At 38.8% G+C, this 17,548-nt stretch overlaps 1 protein-coding gene across 2 annotated transcripts in view; it reads right to left on the reverse strand.

Annotated features, from left to right (window-relative positions):
* The window catches only part of kcnh1a (potassium voltage-gated channel, subfamily H (eag-related), member 1a), a 293,068-nt gene that overhangs the window by 213,563 nt on the left and 61,957 nt on the right, over positions 1 to 17,548 (reverse strand). For both annotated transcript variants that reach the window (XM_060830882.1, XM_060830881.1), the window contains exon 7: positions 16,262 to 16,691. In XM_060830882.1, coding sequence (XP_060686865.1) covers positions 16,262 to 16,691 — 430 coding nt within the window. The remainder of the gene's footprint in view (positions 1 to 16,261; positions 16,692 to 17,548) is intronic.

Consider the following 17,548-nt stretch of genomic DNA (forward strand, 5'->3'; position numbering starts at 1 on the left):
CCTCCTGCCATTTACTCAGAAATCAGACAGCTGCCATGAGTATTTTGAATTCGCAAATTAGGGAGTTAAAATCAACAATTTTGTTCAACAATTTCAATCTCTAGATACTATAATTTTAACACACAAAACCGGTGCTTCAACAGTTACGCATGTCTGCCCAGTACTTTAAATTCAATTGGTGGAATTTCCAGGCCCTCCCAGAGCTTTTAGAAGGGCAGGCTGGGGAAATTAATTGGGTTGGAGGCAAAAATCACGTTTCTCACTGGCAGGTTTAAGTTTTGCTATTATTGCTGAAATACATTACATTTTGTCAAAGCTTTTCAACTTACACTCTTCAGGGCAATCCACAAGAATACCAGGTCAGGAAGACACTGTTTGAGAGGTAGAGTATTGATTGATTGGCAAGTGGGCAACTTGAGCTACCCATGGCTCCTGGGTTCACCAGCTACCACTGCCAAGGCTGCCTTTGTCAGTCAGAATGGCCTCTGATTGTTAATCACAGTGAAGCGTGTTCTTGTTTTCTGGAGAAGCTTCAGATGAGCCTCTCGGGAAGCACTAAAGCATGATACTGTTCTTTGCCAGGTATCTAATATCTCCCAGGGATGATGCAGGTGATGAGCAGAGGCTGAGTGATGCTCCTAGGTTTCAGAAAATGGACATTTGGATAATGGGACACAGAAGGTCCCAGTGCTCTTCAGAACTTCTTGCCCATAAAATTTGGTGTTTTACCCATGCATGTGTCGTCAGCTGAGAAAAACAAAATTGCACAAAAAAGCCCGACTAAATCCCTGAATAGAAGTTCCTCCCACTTTCATGAACACCTCAATCAAGCAGGCTGTTTTCTCTCAATGGTGGTTCTTGAGTATGGAGCTACAATCATCCACACAAATTGAGTGATTCCATTAAACTCCCGTCACATACCTTTTAGATGTTACAACAGGATGGAGAGGTTGATAATAGGTGAATTACCCTTGCAAAATTCCTCTGACCTGCTCTTGTATCCACAATATTCTATGGTACATTATTCTATGATTCTAATGCAGCTTGTGCTCAAATATTTGCAAAATCCTGTCAACCCATCTAACATGTTATACTCTTTGAATTTATTGTGCTAGTTCTTATGGTCAGTATGCCATACCATGCCTGTATGATCAGAGCATGTAGGCATCTCATAATCCATTTTACCTCAAACCATTTGAAGCATGACACTCTACTGGAAGCATGCTCCCCCACTGTAATATAATAGCAGAATATTAGCCCAGATACTTATGTACCCAATGAATGTAATGTTTGCACACAATAGTTAGTTGCAATAAATGTCTATTGGATTCTTCAGTACCATGATATCCAGAATTAGTTCCTTATGTTAATGAAACAACATTGTCACATCAGTTAACAATTCCTGTTGGAGGGAAACTTGCAACATAGTAACAGCGTTGAAAGTCTATCAGAGACTTCAATAGCTTGGTCACAAATATTTGGAAAGTTGAAAATCAATTGAACAACAGCTTTAGACAACAGAATATTCAAATAGATGGGTGCATTGTCACTCTTAAGCAACTTAGTTTCTGTGAACCGACAGCTGTACATATCTGCAAATAAGGCATTAACCTAAGTTAAATAGTTTGATCTGAGTGCAAGCCTTTCAAGAGAAAATTAATTTCTAAGGTTAATTTAATTAAATAATAAATAAAGTTGAAAAGGTGAAGGGCACACGAAAAGGTGAAGCTAGGACAGGAAGCAAGTCTAGGATAGTGCAGAAAGCTGGAAGATTATAATGGTCTGTTCCTGATTTTGATATTTAAGTAATATATTTCATCAGTTCAGCTAAGTGTTTTGTTACGAAGGAATGAACAGTTTTAATTTACACTGACTCAAAGTCAATACCCACAGTTCTTTTGTATGCCATCTATGAGACATGATCAAGAAATTACAGACCTGAACTTTTACTTTATAAATAGTTAATTAATCATTAGTAGTGATAAGTCAATAAATTTATTGCCAGGACAGGAGGGACTGTTGGAAATTGGGGTCCCTCTAAAACTGAATTTTTCTAGTATTTACCGTGTATCATGAGGTTTTGTTTAACTGCCATTACAGCAGTAACTAGCTTTTCAATTTTCTATCGTACAGAAACAAAGGGAAGATCACTAACATGACTAAAATCATCAAGGTAGCAATGCTCCATTCAACTGACAACAATGACATATCTGGTGCCTGTTGTACTCTGCTTTCAAAGTATGAGCAACTTTAAGAACATAAGATTTTATTCTCAGTAAATATTGTAAACTAACCCTCAGACAGAGTCATAGAGTTGTACAGCATGGAAACAGACACTTCAGTCCAACTCATTAATGCTGACCAGATACCTAAATTAATCTGGTCCCATTTGTCAGCATTTGGTCCATATCTCCCTAAACCTTTCCTATTCATGTACCCATCCAAATGCCTTTTAAAATGTTGTAATTGTACCACCTCCACCAGGTTAACAAGCCACCACTTTCTTGGGAAGACATGAGGTGTTTCCTGACATTGGTCCATGGGAACAACTATGACTGCTACCATTAAAGACTATCTCAAAACATCAGGGATTAACTTACCAAAACTCTAAATCATCAGAGTCCATCACATCTGTTTATTCTATTCTGCAGAATAGCAATGAGATTAGAAAGCAATCTCATCTGTCATAGGTTATATATTGCTTCTGTTAGTATAATTAAATAATGCATCACATCTGAACTGCTGCTTATCAAACTAAATAAAGTATCTGAAAACTGCTTACAAATTGTCAGTTTCCACACAAATAAACCCCCCACCCCACCCAAGTACATGTGAGGATCCCGAATGTATCAACCCCAGCGATGGAGGGAACCTCCATCCAATGTTCTATACACTGCTTGGACAAAATGGGAAGCAAGTCTATTCATTGTATATAGGGAAGACTGCATCCTTGTGACAGATTACTTCTTGAAATGTTCCATTCCTCAACAACGTAACATAGCATGCATGACTGACCCTGTCTTGATTAGTTAGGCAGTCCTAATTAATAAAAAAGACAGTCCTAATTGAATACAACACACTGGTAACCCACTTTAAGATATGTGGCATTAAAGAAGAAATGACCCATATCATTTCATCATCCTACATATCATGTTCAAATTGTCGAACAGAATGTGTAGGACGCACTGTTAAGTTAATAATCATTAAGTGACAACCAACAAAGCAAAGCTTTTCATGCAACACCAATGAAGTAGGAATTACCATCCCCCAGTATGTTCAAAGGGCAATGCAAATGATCTTACCTGGCAACAAATTATTTAGCCATCCTGAGGCACAGGGCATTCTTCTTCAAAGTCAGATAAGAATGAAAGAGGTACACAACAAGTGAACAAGCAGAGAACAATCACAGCTGCGCACTGGGCAGAGTGCAAGTTAGAAATCCAAATACTTGGATAGCAGCAAAGCAACCAACCTAGATCATACAAAGCTTTTCCTAGATCATAGAAAGCAACCAACCTAGATCCTACTACACTACAAGGGAACAGAAGCCAATTCAGACCGACATGCAACATACCTCAAACATGGGTGAAGAGAGTGAGAAAGAACAGTCCAATGCTGATGATTATGTGATGATGTTGAGTGACAGTAATCAGTGACAAGACAAACAAGCTGTCAAACAGGTGCAACAGACAACAACCTGTTCCTTTCAAGATGAATAAACATTCACGGGATCAGGATGAGCTCTCAAACCACAGAAGTGTTACCTTGAAGTTTAAAATATTAGTCATGCAAATGCATTTAAACTGTTTGTATGACTATCAAATTGACAACATTTGCCAATGCACAGCCATGTATGTTACTTTAGTGTAAGATTTTAACTTTTGAGGAAAGGAAAATGTGTTCTGTCTCACAGTCTGTATGTCAATATGCCTCAAAGAGACCTGCTCATTATATTATCAATGTATCATAGCATATGACAAAAGATCTAAAGATCTCATGCTTCATCTTACCAATAATTACTGAAGCATGATACTCCACTGGACACATGCTCCTTTGTTGTAATTTTATGGCTGAATATTAGAAGAAAGTGAGGACTGCAGATGTTGGAGATCAGAGCTGAAAATGTGTTGCTGGAAAAGTTCAGCAGGTCAGGCAGCATCCAAGGAGCAGGAGAATCGACGTTTCGGGCATGAGCCCTTCCTGAAGAAAGACTCATGCCCGAAACGTCAATTCTCCTGCTCCTTGGATGCTGCCTGACCTGGCTGAATATTAGTCCAGACTGAGTAATGTCTGCACATAATAGTTGAAATAAATTTCTGTTTGATTCTTTAACAGCACAATATCCATGCCTGGCTTATTGTGATTTGGGAGACTACATAAACTAGAGCATCAGTTAAGCAATCTGTTCACATCAGAATTAAAATTAATTGTTTATGGTTTGCTTATTAATAGAGAAATAAAACATATTTCCAGCTTCAGCTGCCATTATACAAGTTATGATCTATAATGCTATATCACTTTTCATCACAGCAGTGTATTAGAAACCTAATAGAGAACATATTAGTTTAGGTTAGTTTCTTTCTGGAATAACTGATTTTCAGCAATAGATGGAAGCAGCAAAATCCAGTCAAACTGCATTATCCAAATAATGGAAAGGCATTTTTTGGAGATTATTGGAAGTTGTAGGCAACTAAGAGCCTAATTTGAATTTAAAGAGCTACAGCAATAATCTAGGCATGAGAATAAAGACAAGTACAATTTAAATTACAAATATTGAGCTTAACCTTTCTTTGATCTGTAAACTTTGGTTTAGTAATGGTTAGAGTTAGGGTTAGGGTTCAGTTGAGACAGTAAAACAAATCTAGATTTTCAGGCTATGCAATGAAGATTATTGCAAAAAGGTTTCACTGCGATACATTTTGACAGTTAACTGTAAAAGAGACAAGATACAAATGTTCATAGAGGACATTCCTTTGCAGTCAGTTTTTGGAAGTTTGAATTAACAATGGAGATAAAACACATTTTAAAATAAACGCTTCAAGTTAAGCTTAACATTTTATTTTGATTGTACCTCTAATGACAGTTTGTGCAACATAATTAAGTGACAGAGTTGCCAATTAACTACTCTGCAAAATTTTAATGTATTCCAGGCAACAGCCTTCGGTAGGATTTCCAGTGTATTTTTAAGTAACCTCTGCTATATAAAAGGTTCTGATTGAACTGGCTATTAAAAGGAAATATCTTTGAACCATGAACCGATTAAATGACATACAGCAGAGCTTTCTGCACATGAGTGAGGTGAGTTATTTCTTCATCTAAAAAAAGACCACCCTGAGGGAATTTGGAAAAGAACTAACAGTACACTAAATAAGAAAACTTGACTGAACTCATCTCTGGAAACTTGGTGCTATTTGGCTGTTTCAAGACTCAGTATTTACTACAGATATTCCTCTTCTCCAGGTAGCATCCTCAATTATTCAAGGGTCTCCAAACATAGTTTATGCCATGATTTTTAAAACGTAGCAGACAGTGGAGACAAGTTCTAGGTCTACCTCACCAGGAAATGGGGATCAAAACTGATGCGATTGGTGTTACCATGAACCACACACTAGCTATTTAGCCAACTAATTAACCAGCCCCCTTCCCACGGATAATGGAATACTTATCAGAGAAATCATTTGTGGCACAAATGTCTAACATTCATACTTATTACTTCTGTTTAGTAATTGCCTTTTAACAATACTATTATTTACTCAGATACATACAAGCAACAACAACTTGCATGTATAATGCCTTCAACACAATAAAACATCCAAGGCATTTAACAGGATTATTATAAAGTAAGAGTTAAGACTTAATCAAAAAATACAATATTACAACTAGTGACCAAAAGCCTGGTAAGAGACAGGTTTAAAGGAATTTCCTAAAAGAGCAAAGAAAGGTAGAAAATCAAAGAGGTTTGGTTTGGGTTGGGATGGGGAGACCATCAACACTCATCCTGAGATAAGTGACCACTCAGCAGTCTTGAATGAGCATTACATAAAGCATCACTGTGCCAAAACAGACCAAGGTAAGTGCTGCAGTGGGAAGCTCTCAATGTTGACGCCTTCAAGCCAAGCTGCACAGATGGCAAAACAGCTTTTCAACAACTCTCCTCAGAACAACTCAGTGTGCAAGAACTGGACAGGGCTCACCAAATGTGTAAATCCTATAAATCTGCACATTTCTTACAAAATTTCTGCTGGAAAAAGGAGGACTCCATGGTGTACAGTCTATTTCAAAAAGAAAGACCGAAGAAGGACAAATAACACTCAGTGGAAACACAGCGTTGGTGAAACAATGATCTTTCCAAGAAACAAGAAGTCTGGATTAAGTTTGAACAGTGTCAAACTGCGATCAACAGGGAGGTTTAATGTGCCAACTGTAAATATGAAATTGAACTGGCCAGGACAGAAAACTCCAGGAAGTTCTACAGGAGCATTATACCAAAAGGGATAATACTGAAATACACATAGGTTCTTACTGCATGACCGGGAACGGGCTGAAGCTCTTGAGCTGACAGTTTCAGAGCATTTTCAAGGAAGAAACAGAGTGCCTTCGTGGGAGTCTAGTATGAGAGCAAGCTTACAAGAATATGCTTGATGTTACAATTACATTTAAAAAATTGAGAAACTCCTTCATAACAGCAATCTCTCCAAAACTTGTGGTCCTGATAACTTTGCAAACCAAACACATACAACTGCAGCACGTGAGTTTGCATCATTGTCACAGCATATTTTTCAACAATCCATGAAAGCAGGACTGTCAACCTGCTGCAAGATAATATCTCTCCAACTTTCAGGACAGAACTGCTCCAACAAACAACTGTCCTATTTCACTTGCTAGTGTTTCCTGTAACTAGAACACATCAATTATAGTCAGCCGATGAGATGTTTTGAAGGACAGAATATCCTTATTGTTGAGTTAGCATGCCTTTCATAAATCAACAGAATCACAACACATCTTTATGATCTGACTTATAACCTTGACAACTGCACCATCATAGGTGTAGATATTTTAGATTTTTCCAATGCTATTGATCACGTACCACACGTGACAACTAGATAATCTAAATCATGATGGAACCTGAGGAGATAGTAGACCATGAGTAAGAATATTGTTTTAACCAAATGGCAACAAAGAGTCGCAGTGAATGGTAAAGTCTCAAAGTTGAAACCAATCTCAAATGGAGTGCGTTGTTATTGCCCTGGGCTCACACTTGTTTTTTCTCCTTATAAATGACATCCAGATGGAATAACAAGTTAGGTCAATCTCTTTGCAGATGACTCCCAGTCTGTATAGCCAAGACTGAAGCTGCAGATGAATTTTGCCTTCAAAATAATCTAAATAACTTGTCAAATGGGCTAATATATGGAGGAAAAAATTCAATGTTGAGAAATGCAATATCACACAAATAAGCAATACTTAACATCAATCAGCACTCAAATACACAATGCATTATTTCCCACGTGAAGTTACAAAATAATGATATTACTTAGGAATCCACACCCAATGTAATTTAAAATGTAATGTACAAAAACAGCAACAGTAGCCTCCAACGCATCTAAAATGCTTAGATTCATGAAATAGAACATTCATCACTATTCAGCTACAGCGAAATAAATGCTAACCCAGACATCATTTAGACCACATCTAGATGGTTGGGACATAGATATTTGGGAATTATATTCTGCTTTAAGAATTATGTCTTTGAGAAGGTTAAATGCTTGGAGCTCCTTTTGTTAGAAACAATTATTCATGAGCGAATAGTGTCTGTTATTTGGTCATGACTTTAGGTTGGCACAGCCTCCAGAACTAAAGAAAGGCCCACAGATTGACATATCACTATAACATTTTGAATGGACAATTAAATATCTGTAAACAGTACATCAGACCAAAAAGTGGCTGAGCCTGAAGAGCTCATAACTGACAGCTCCATCTGTAAACAAACCAATGTGCTTCCTTTGCCAACTCCTTATCTCTCTAGAACAATTAACAACTGGAACAATCTTCCACAAACATCAATCTTCACCCTCTGAGAATTCTAAAATTTGTCGAACTTTATTAATTAGTGTGACCATTGTTGACATAAATATTGTTTAAAAAGGTATTTGTGTAAATGATTAAGATTACATCAGGTAACCCTTTAAAACTTAAGTTATGTTTAATAACAATTAAATATTTTGATATTTATTTAATCTCTACAGTCCAGATTGATCTAATGATACAGGAATAGTATATCGGGCTTTCATTCAGAAGACATGGGTTTGACCCTGGCCAACCAATCCTATCTGGGTTTTAACAGAATTGAAATCTGTGTCACGAGTAGTTGCACAATGGTGTGTTTAGGGCGTAATGTCTAGCAGCTGCGTAATTGAATATTTGTACTCATGGGCATTGAAGACAAAACTAGAAATGCCATGGAGAAGCTTATGCTGCTAGCAGCAGATGGATGTAAAGTACAATTCTCCTAGGGCGGCACGGTGGCACAGTGGTTAGCACTGCTGCCTCACAGCGCCAGAGACCCGGGTTCAATTCCCGACTCAGGCGACTGACTGTGTGGAGTTTGCACGTTCTCCCCGTGTCAGCGTGGGTTTCCTCCGGGTGCTCCGGTTTCCTCCCACAGTCCAAAGATGTGCGGGTTAGGTGAATTGACCATGCTAAATTGCCCATAGTGTTAGGTAAGGGGTAAATGTAGGGGTATGGGTGGGTTTCGCTTCGGCGGGTCGGTGTGGACTTGTTGGGCCGAAGGGCCTGTTTCCACACTGTAAATCTAATCTAATCTAATCTATTAAGTGCTTGCAAAGATTATGCCAGTGGATGACTGTGAAGTGGGTGAAGTTTAGTGCCCTCAAAAAGGGTAACAGTTGCATTTGGAACTCCCCAGTTTGAATGGATACAATCAGCGGTAACCCATCCAACATGTTGGTTCCAAAGAGTAAATCTGGCCAAGTAGGTACATTAAAAAAAGACTCCTTTTTGATTGTTCTGTTCACCTTCCATCAGGCAGAAAATACAAAGCAAACACATGTATCAATAAGTTCAAGAACAGTTTCTTTCCTGAATTTAGACTACTGAACAGACCTCACTAACTTCAAATCTAATGTTGACCTTGCTTTTGTTCCCTGTGCAGATGCAACTTTGTATGCCTCACTCTGTCTAAATGATCTGTTATGTCCTTGATCTGCCTGTATTGCTTGCAAAAAAAAATTTTTCACTGTATTTAGGTACATGTGACAACAATAAATCAAATCAAATCAGAGAACAGATGTACTCCCACTGTGAGGACAACTTTCAAAATTGTGAGAGCCTACATGATGGTAGTAGTACTGTATTTTACAATGTGGTATTATAATATCATAATTATTTTATTCATCTTTTCTAAGTATTAACCACAATACATTAATCAGAAGACCAACACTTGTGATTTAACCATTTATTATTTTGCATCTTTACTGAGGATAGTCCAGATCTAAAAGTTGAAGTTCTAAATTGGAGGAAGACTAATTTTGATGGTATTAGGCAAGAACCTTCGAAAGCTGATTGGAGGCAGATGTTCGCAGGTAAAGGGACGGCTGGAAAATGGGAAGCCTTCAGAAATGAGATAATGAGAATCCAGAAAAAATATATTCCTGTTAGGGTTGAAGGAAAGGCTGGTAAGTGTAGGGAACGCTGGATGACTAAAGAAATTGAGGGTTTGGTTAAGAAAAAGAAAGAAGCATATGTCAGGCATAGACAAGATAGATCAAATGAATCCTTAGAAGAGTATAAAGGCAGTAGGAGAATACTTAAGAGGGAAATCATGAGGGCAAAAAGGGGACATAAAGTGGTTTTGGCAAATAGGGTTAAGGAGAATCCAAAGGGTTTTTACACATATATTAAGGACAAAAGGGCAACTAGGGAGAGAATAGGGCCCCTTAAAGATCAGCAAGGTGGCCTTTGTGTGGAGCCATAGGAGATGAAGGGGAAATGAGTATTTTGCATCTGTGTTTACTATGGGGAAGGACATAGAAAACATAGAATGTGGGGAAACAGATGGTAACATCTTGAAAAATGCCCATTTAACCGAGGAGGAAGTGCTGGATGTCTTGAAACACATAAAGGTGGATAAATCCCCAGGATCTGATCAGGTGTACCCAAGAACTCTGTAAGAAGCTCGAGAAGTGATTGCTGGACTCCTTGCTGAGATATTTGTATCATCGATAGTCACAGGTGAGGTGCCGGAAGACTGGAGGTTGGCCAATGTTTAAGAAAGGTGCCAAGGTTTAAGAAAGGTGGTAAGGACAAGCCAGGGAAGTACAGGCCTGTGAGTCTGAGGTCGATAGTGGGCAAGTTGTTGGAGGGAATCCTGAGGGACAGGATTGGAAAGGCAAGAACTGATTAGGGATAGTCAACAAGGCTTTGTGCGTGGGAAATCATGTCTCACAAACTTAATTGAGTTTTTTGAAAAAGTAACAAAAAGGATTGATGAGGGCAGAGCAATTGACGTGATCTATATGGACTTCATTAAGGCGTTCAACAAGGTTCCCCATGGGAGACTGGTTAGCAAGGTTAGATATCATGGAATACAGGGAGAACTAGCCATTTGGATACAGAACTGACTCAAAGGTAGAAGACAGAGGGTGGCATTTGAGGGTTGTTTTTCAGACTGGAGGCCTATGACCAGTGGAGTGCCACAAGGATCGGTGTTGGGTCCTCTACTTTTTATCATTTATATAAATGATTTGGATATGAAGATTGGAGGTATGTTAGTAAGTTTGCAGATGACACCAAAATTGGAGGTGCAGTGGACAGCGAAGAAGATTACCTTAAAATTCAATGGGATGTTGATCAGATAGGCCAATGGGCTGAGGAGTAGCAGATGGAGTTTAATTTAGATAAATGTGAGGTGCTGCATTTTGGGAAAGCAAATTTTATCAGGACTCATACACTTAATGGTAAGGTCCAAGGGAGTGTTGCTAAACAAAGAGACCTTGGTGTGCAGGCTTATAGCTCCTTGAAAGTAGAGTCACAGGTAGATAGGATAGTGAAGGCGGCGTTTGGTATGCTTTCCTTTATTGGTCTGAGTATTGAGTACAGGAGTTGAGAGGTCAAGTTGCAGTTCTGCAGGATGTTGATTAGACCACTTTTGGAATATTTGTGCAATGCTGGTCTCCTTCCTATCTGAAGGATGTTGTGAAACTTGAAAGTTTTCAGAAAAGATTTACAAGGATGTTGTCAGGGTTGGAGGATTTGAGCTATAAGGAGAGGCTGAACAGGCTGGAGCTGTTTTCCCTGGAGCATCAAAAGCTGAGGGGTGACCTTATAGAAGTTTATAAAACCATGAAGGGCATGGATAGGATAAATAGACAAATTCATTTCCCTGGGGTGGGGGAGTCCAGAACTAGAGGGCATAGGTTTAGGGTGAGAGGGGAAAGATATAAAAGGAACCTAAGGGGCAACTTTTTCACGCAGAGGGTGGTGCATGTATGGAATGAGCTGCCAGAGGAAGTAGTAGAGGCTAGTAAAATTGCATTATTTAAAAGGCATCTGGATAAGTATACAAATAGGAAGGGTTTGGAGGGATATGGGCCAGGTGGGACTAGATTGGGTTGGGATATGTGGTCGGCATGGACGCGTTGGACCAAAGGGTCTGTTTCCATGCTGTACATCTCTATGACTCTCTGACTCTATGATTATTGAGCATCTTCTATGACAATTCCCTTGTGGAAGAGTCCGGATGGAATTTTTTTCATGTACCGAGTAACCAGAACTAAGTGCTGAGGAATTAGCCTGGAAACAGCCTTCCAGTCACAAAAACATGCATCAACCACACTTTGCTCCTAGATACTGAGCAAATCTTGGATTCAACTTGCCACTTATTCCCCTGGATCCTGTGAATTTTTAAATTTCTGATCAGCCTGTAATGTAGGGCACATAGAAATATCTGCAGATGACAAATATATCTTCCCTTCCTTTTGTCAAAGATCTAGCAACAATGACTGCTCCCTCACAAAGAACAGGTTGTTATCAGCACACAGCAGAACAGCACACTTCAGAGACATGCTCCAGTAACTACAGACTACAGACTATTTTCTAAATGGGGAGAAAATTCAGAAGTCTGAAGTGCAAAGAGACTTGGGAGTTCCAGTTCAGGATTCTCTCAAGGTAAACTTGCAGGTTGAATCAGTACTTAGGAAGGTAAAATGCAGTGATGGCATTTATTTTGAGATGACTTGAATGTAAAAGCAGGGATATACTTCTGAGGCTCTATAAGGCTCTAGTCAGGCCACATTTGGAGTATTATGTCAGTTTTGGGCCCCATATCTCAGGAATGATGAACTGGCCCTGGAAAGTTTTCAGAGTAGGTTCACGAGAATGGTCCCAGGAATGAAAAGCTTAACATATGAGGAAAGTTTGAAGACTCCAGGTCTATACTCTGTGGAGTTTAGAAGGATGAGAGGGGATCTCCCTGCAAGTGGGCTGAAGAGCTGAACTACTTTTTGAACACAGGTATCTGTGTATATTAAGGTGATTTAGATTATAAGATATTGGAGTAGAAATTAGGCCATTCAGCCCATCAGGTCTGCTCCACCATTCAATCATGGCTGACAAGTTTCTCATCCCCACTCTCCCACTTTCTTCCCATAACCCTTGATCCCCTCGAGAAGCAAGAACCTACTTATTTCAGTTTTAAATAGACTCAATTACTGGCCTTTTATGGCAGTGAATTCCATAGATTCACCATTCTCTGGCTAAAGAAGTTTCTCCTTATTTCCATTCTAAAAGGTCTTCCCTTTACTCTAAGGCTGTGCCCTTGGGTCCTAGTCTCTCCTACCAATGAAAACATCTTCCCAACATCAACTCTGTCCAGGCCATTCAGTATTCTGTAATTTTCAATTAGATCCCCTCTCACCCTTCTAAACTCCATCGGGTATAGACCAAGAGTCCTTACAGTCCATTCTGACCCTCCAAACAGCATCCCATCCAGACCTATGCCCCAACCTATCCTTGTAAACCTACATTCTCCATAACTAATCCGCCTAGCCTGCAAGTTCCTCGACACAATGCGCAATTGAGCATTGTCAAGCCACCTAGCCTGCACATCTTTGGACTGTGAGTGGAAACTGTAGCACCTGGAGTAAACTCATGGAGATATGGGAAAGAATGTGCAAACTCTACACAGACAATCACCCAAGGGTGGAATCAAGCCCAGCTTCCTGGCACCGTGAGGCAGCAGTGTTAACCACTGAGCCATCATGCTGCCCTTTTTGAAGAATTTCAGCCTCAGACAATTGTCTAAGTAAAGCCTGAACTCAATGGGCAATTCCCACAGGGTCAGTGCCTCAAGTGGTACCAATGTGTATCTTTCAGGGTATGTCCAGTATCCAACTATCTCAGGACCAAAGATTTGTGCCCAAATTCTTCATCTTTCATGGATGGTTACCTTATCGTTCCAGGTCCAACCTCGTATAGCAATTGCAAAGCCAATACCAGTATGTGGATATATATTTTAAAAGCCAGCTCTGATTATTGGCCTGGCATCCTTTTACTTATAAGCATGGCGCCTGAATCTTAGTTCATTCTTTACACCCTTCCCATCCTACTTTACCTATGATTGCATAAGAGAATCCTAGCCTTATTATCTATTTCAATCACATACCTTTTCTGTGCATTTAGCCATCCATTCCTTCCCTTCACTTGCATCATTTCCATGCCTTAGTGGGGTTATGATTTTAATTGCTTAAAAAGTTCATGTTTCTTTGTGATGCAGGTTGCAAGTCACTCAACCTTTTATCATCTTCTCCCCCTGTAGCATTTAGTGACCTCTTCCATTCTCCTTTTCTCTTCCAGCCGAGAAATTCTGACTATTCTCTAGTGCTAGGTTATTCCAAATACAACATGCACCAACAAAAGACATTTTTCTTCAAAAGAACACTACTGGTATATCTTCATCTTTATTCAAACTGACCAAAAGAATGGATCAGTAGCAGAGTTAAGTACACATTAGAATCTCTTTGTTATCTCTGTCCAGTTACGGTAGCTGCAGTTTTGAACTATGATCTTATTTCCACTTTCTCAAAACTCATAATAGTAAATGATTTTTCTATTCAAATAATGCAGGTGAATAACTGAAAATGAAAATCATATGTAGACCATTGCATTGTAATCACTGTATTGATGCCACATGTATGATGCAGAATTATAAGGACCAGTATCTCGATGTGTATACAGCTGATTACAGCCTGCACTTTTGAAAATGCACTTAGTGTATAGAAATCCTATTGCCTTGACAAGTGTATGAAACGTAAAAAAAATGCTATAGTAACTTGACAATCTTCCCGAGTCTGTTTTACACACTAGCAATACAAGCCTAAAATATGCCAAGAGCTTCATGATTAAATCAAAAAATAAAAATTAGATTTTTCTGCTTTCGTTTATTCAATAGCGGTAAAACAATTATAGAAATGTTTCCCACAATTTAACTAATCAATATGTCTCCCTAATGATGTAGCTGTTTAATGAAAACCTCCTCACATACTCCAGCTCAGAACGACAAAGATAATTAGTTCGTGATCTATCAGTATTTTTACCAGAATGAATTTTTCAGAATCATTTCCTCCATCTTTCAAGTTACTCTACCTTAGGGAGATGAATGTTTGCAGCAACCCTAATGAAAGGCATTTTCTAAAATGGCAAAACAAAAAATTCTTGCTGTTTGGCTTCTGGAATTTAATTTTTAACTCTTACCTGATGGAAGGTTGTCTCCTTGTTGGCAAATCATTTTACACTCAATAGGACAGACTCCTGCATATGTGAGTAAATTACTGATTTAACTTAAGACAAACTTTCTAACAATCTGTTCCAGTAGAATGAAACAGCCATACAAGGTGCAGGAAGTTAGGCATTTTACCTAATTTCAGCTTGAACTACATTTGCAGTAGTTTCTTGCTCGCTTTTGATGACTGAAGCATTCTAGTTTTTATTGGAAGTGGGGGATAATAGGTAATAATAACCATCACTTTGGGCCTTTCAGGAAAGAAATGCTTCACAATATATTTCTGATGGCTACAATATAATTCTGAATACCAGAATTAATCTTTTGATGTTTTTTGAGTATTTTCAGAAGATGAGGAATCAAGTGAAAGGGCAAGAGAGACAGAGAGAATTCAAAGTTGGACGTTCGCTATCCATGAAGCAGTGTACATAGACCTATACTCACCTACTTATCATAGGACAACTCCCTTCCCAGATTCTGTTGTTGTAGGAGACTGGGAATTATGTGCAGGAATCAAACCAGTAGATATCAGCTGCAAATCAGTAGCACAATGAACTTTGCTGCCTCTAGGTCTTTTCAAACTATCACAGGGAAGGTCAACAACATTAGTGAATTTATAGGACAGAATGCAGAAAACGTCTTATTATGTGGGGCAAACACCTTCAGGACTTTGCACACAGGAAAATTACAGCAAAGCAAGACTGCACATTTTCAGCAAAATGGGGATCCCTAAAGGGCAAGACATTACTCATTACACCATGCAGCCTTCTGGATCTCCAGTAATGGTTTTTAAGAACCACAAACACTTCCAAAGAGCAGGTGATCAGCAGCCAACACAAGATAGTGTAGGTCAGTATTGGCTTCCCTCGCAAATACCATCATTCCTTTATTTCATGTTTTGGATAGAATAGGAAAGTAGAAAGGAATAGAGTGAGCAATTGGAAACCTTTACATACCCATGGTGCAAATTAATGGCAAATAATAACTTAAAACTAGATACAACTTCCAGGAGAGCAATACATCAATTTTATCATCTGAGATCTCCACCCAAGTGCCTTGGGAGTGTGTCCATGTATGCAGAATGACAGTCTAAAAGATGCCTATCTGATACAGATGACCAGATTTGTTAGGGAACCATCCATTAGCAAATTAACCAAACTACATAACTTCAATTCCTCATGTTTCAATCATTTTCTGATGCTATTGATTAATTTGGCTCCTCCTTTGTTTCGACCTGTAAACAAATTCTTATGCAACTTAGTGCCAATTATTTCACATTGTGTCTACAGAAGATTAGAACTTTGTTTTTTTCACACAGCAAGTTACATTGGTCCAGAAAGCACTGCACCTAAATGTTTCTTATTGCATAATATTCATATAAACTAACAAACTTGCAACATCTGACTATAAAAGTTAGAAATGGAATGCAGTCAATATTGAATGTGAAGTCTTTTATATACTTACAGCCAATCATCATCATAGCCACAGCAAAAATCTTCTCGCCATCGGTTGTTGGAGCAATATTACCAAAGCCAATACTGGTGAGGCTGGTCATTGTAAAGTAGAGTGAGGCAATGTACACTGAGTCTTTACTTGGTCCACCTTCCCATTTTTCTGTCCCACTTGTATTAAAGTGATACGGCATTCCTATGGTTTCTCCTAACTGGTAGAGCCAGCTATCTGTTCTGATCCTGTTTAATTCTTCATCGATCACTTCATAATCCCCAATGCTGTACCAGATACAAGCCAGCCAATGTGCTGCAAGCCCAAAAACACACACTAGCAATACCAATACAGCCGCTCCATATTCAATGTAATGGTCCAACTTCCGAGCTACTCGGCCCAAGCGAAGAAGCCTAACAACTTTGAGGGAGCTGAAGAGACTGCTGATGCCCTGCAAAATGACATAATACATATCAGTGAATATATATGTACTTTAAAAATAAAATTTAAAATTACAAAGCATTTTAATATTTCCAAAGCTATACATCAGAACTTTTTAGTCCTCTGATATTTAATAGACAATTTTTAAAACAAGACATTGGAATGGAGAAAAAATGTCATTAAGGAGATAGGAAGGGAAACAGAGAGAGATATTGGGGCTTATTGGAGAGTGGAGTGTAGGGAGATCACCATGGGATAGAGCAAGAGATCTTGGTAGGACAGAGATGCCAGTACAGACATGAGGGTGAGTGAGAGATCAGGCTTAGGTGGACGGTGATTGCAATCAGCAGCAGGGAAAGTTAGATACAGAATTCCTGCACCTCTTGTCCCATAAGCAGCATTATAAAAGTAAATTAACCTTGGTTCCTGATTCCCTTCTCCTGAAGGTTTCCTGAGTCCTTGGAAAATCACATGGCAACTGTTCAATTTAAATCTGACTCCCAATTACATTGTGGAAGCCTGAAATAAATATTGTGGAGTGTTCCACAAACTTCCAAATTTGCCACTGCAAAAACGATGCACCCAGTGGATTGAGCTGCAGTCCAAAATATTTAGTTTTTAATCACTACACCACCTCCCACCCTCTACTGGAATTTTGGTGTGTTCATAACAAATCTTATGCCTTTTTGCATGGAAGAAACATTTATCACAGTTACCCATCACCAGCTTAGTTTGACAGCAAAAATGTGAAAAATTAGTTGTCTGATTAGATATGCAAATTAGAATCTTGCAACAGGCTAGTTTGAATTTTTATTTGAAAATTCAACTATTAATGGATATAAAACAAAGTACCTGTATTATAAGAAG

The sequence above is a fragment of the Hemiscyllium ocellatum genome, chromosome 10 (assembly GCF_020745735.1).
Source record: "Hemiscyllium ocellatum isolate sHemOce1 chromosome 10, sHemOce1.pat.X.cur, whole genome shotgun sequence".
Lineage (NCBI taxonomy): Eukaryota > Metazoa > Chordata > Chondrichthyes > Orectolobiformes > Hemiscylliidae > Hemiscyllium > Hemiscyllium ocellatum.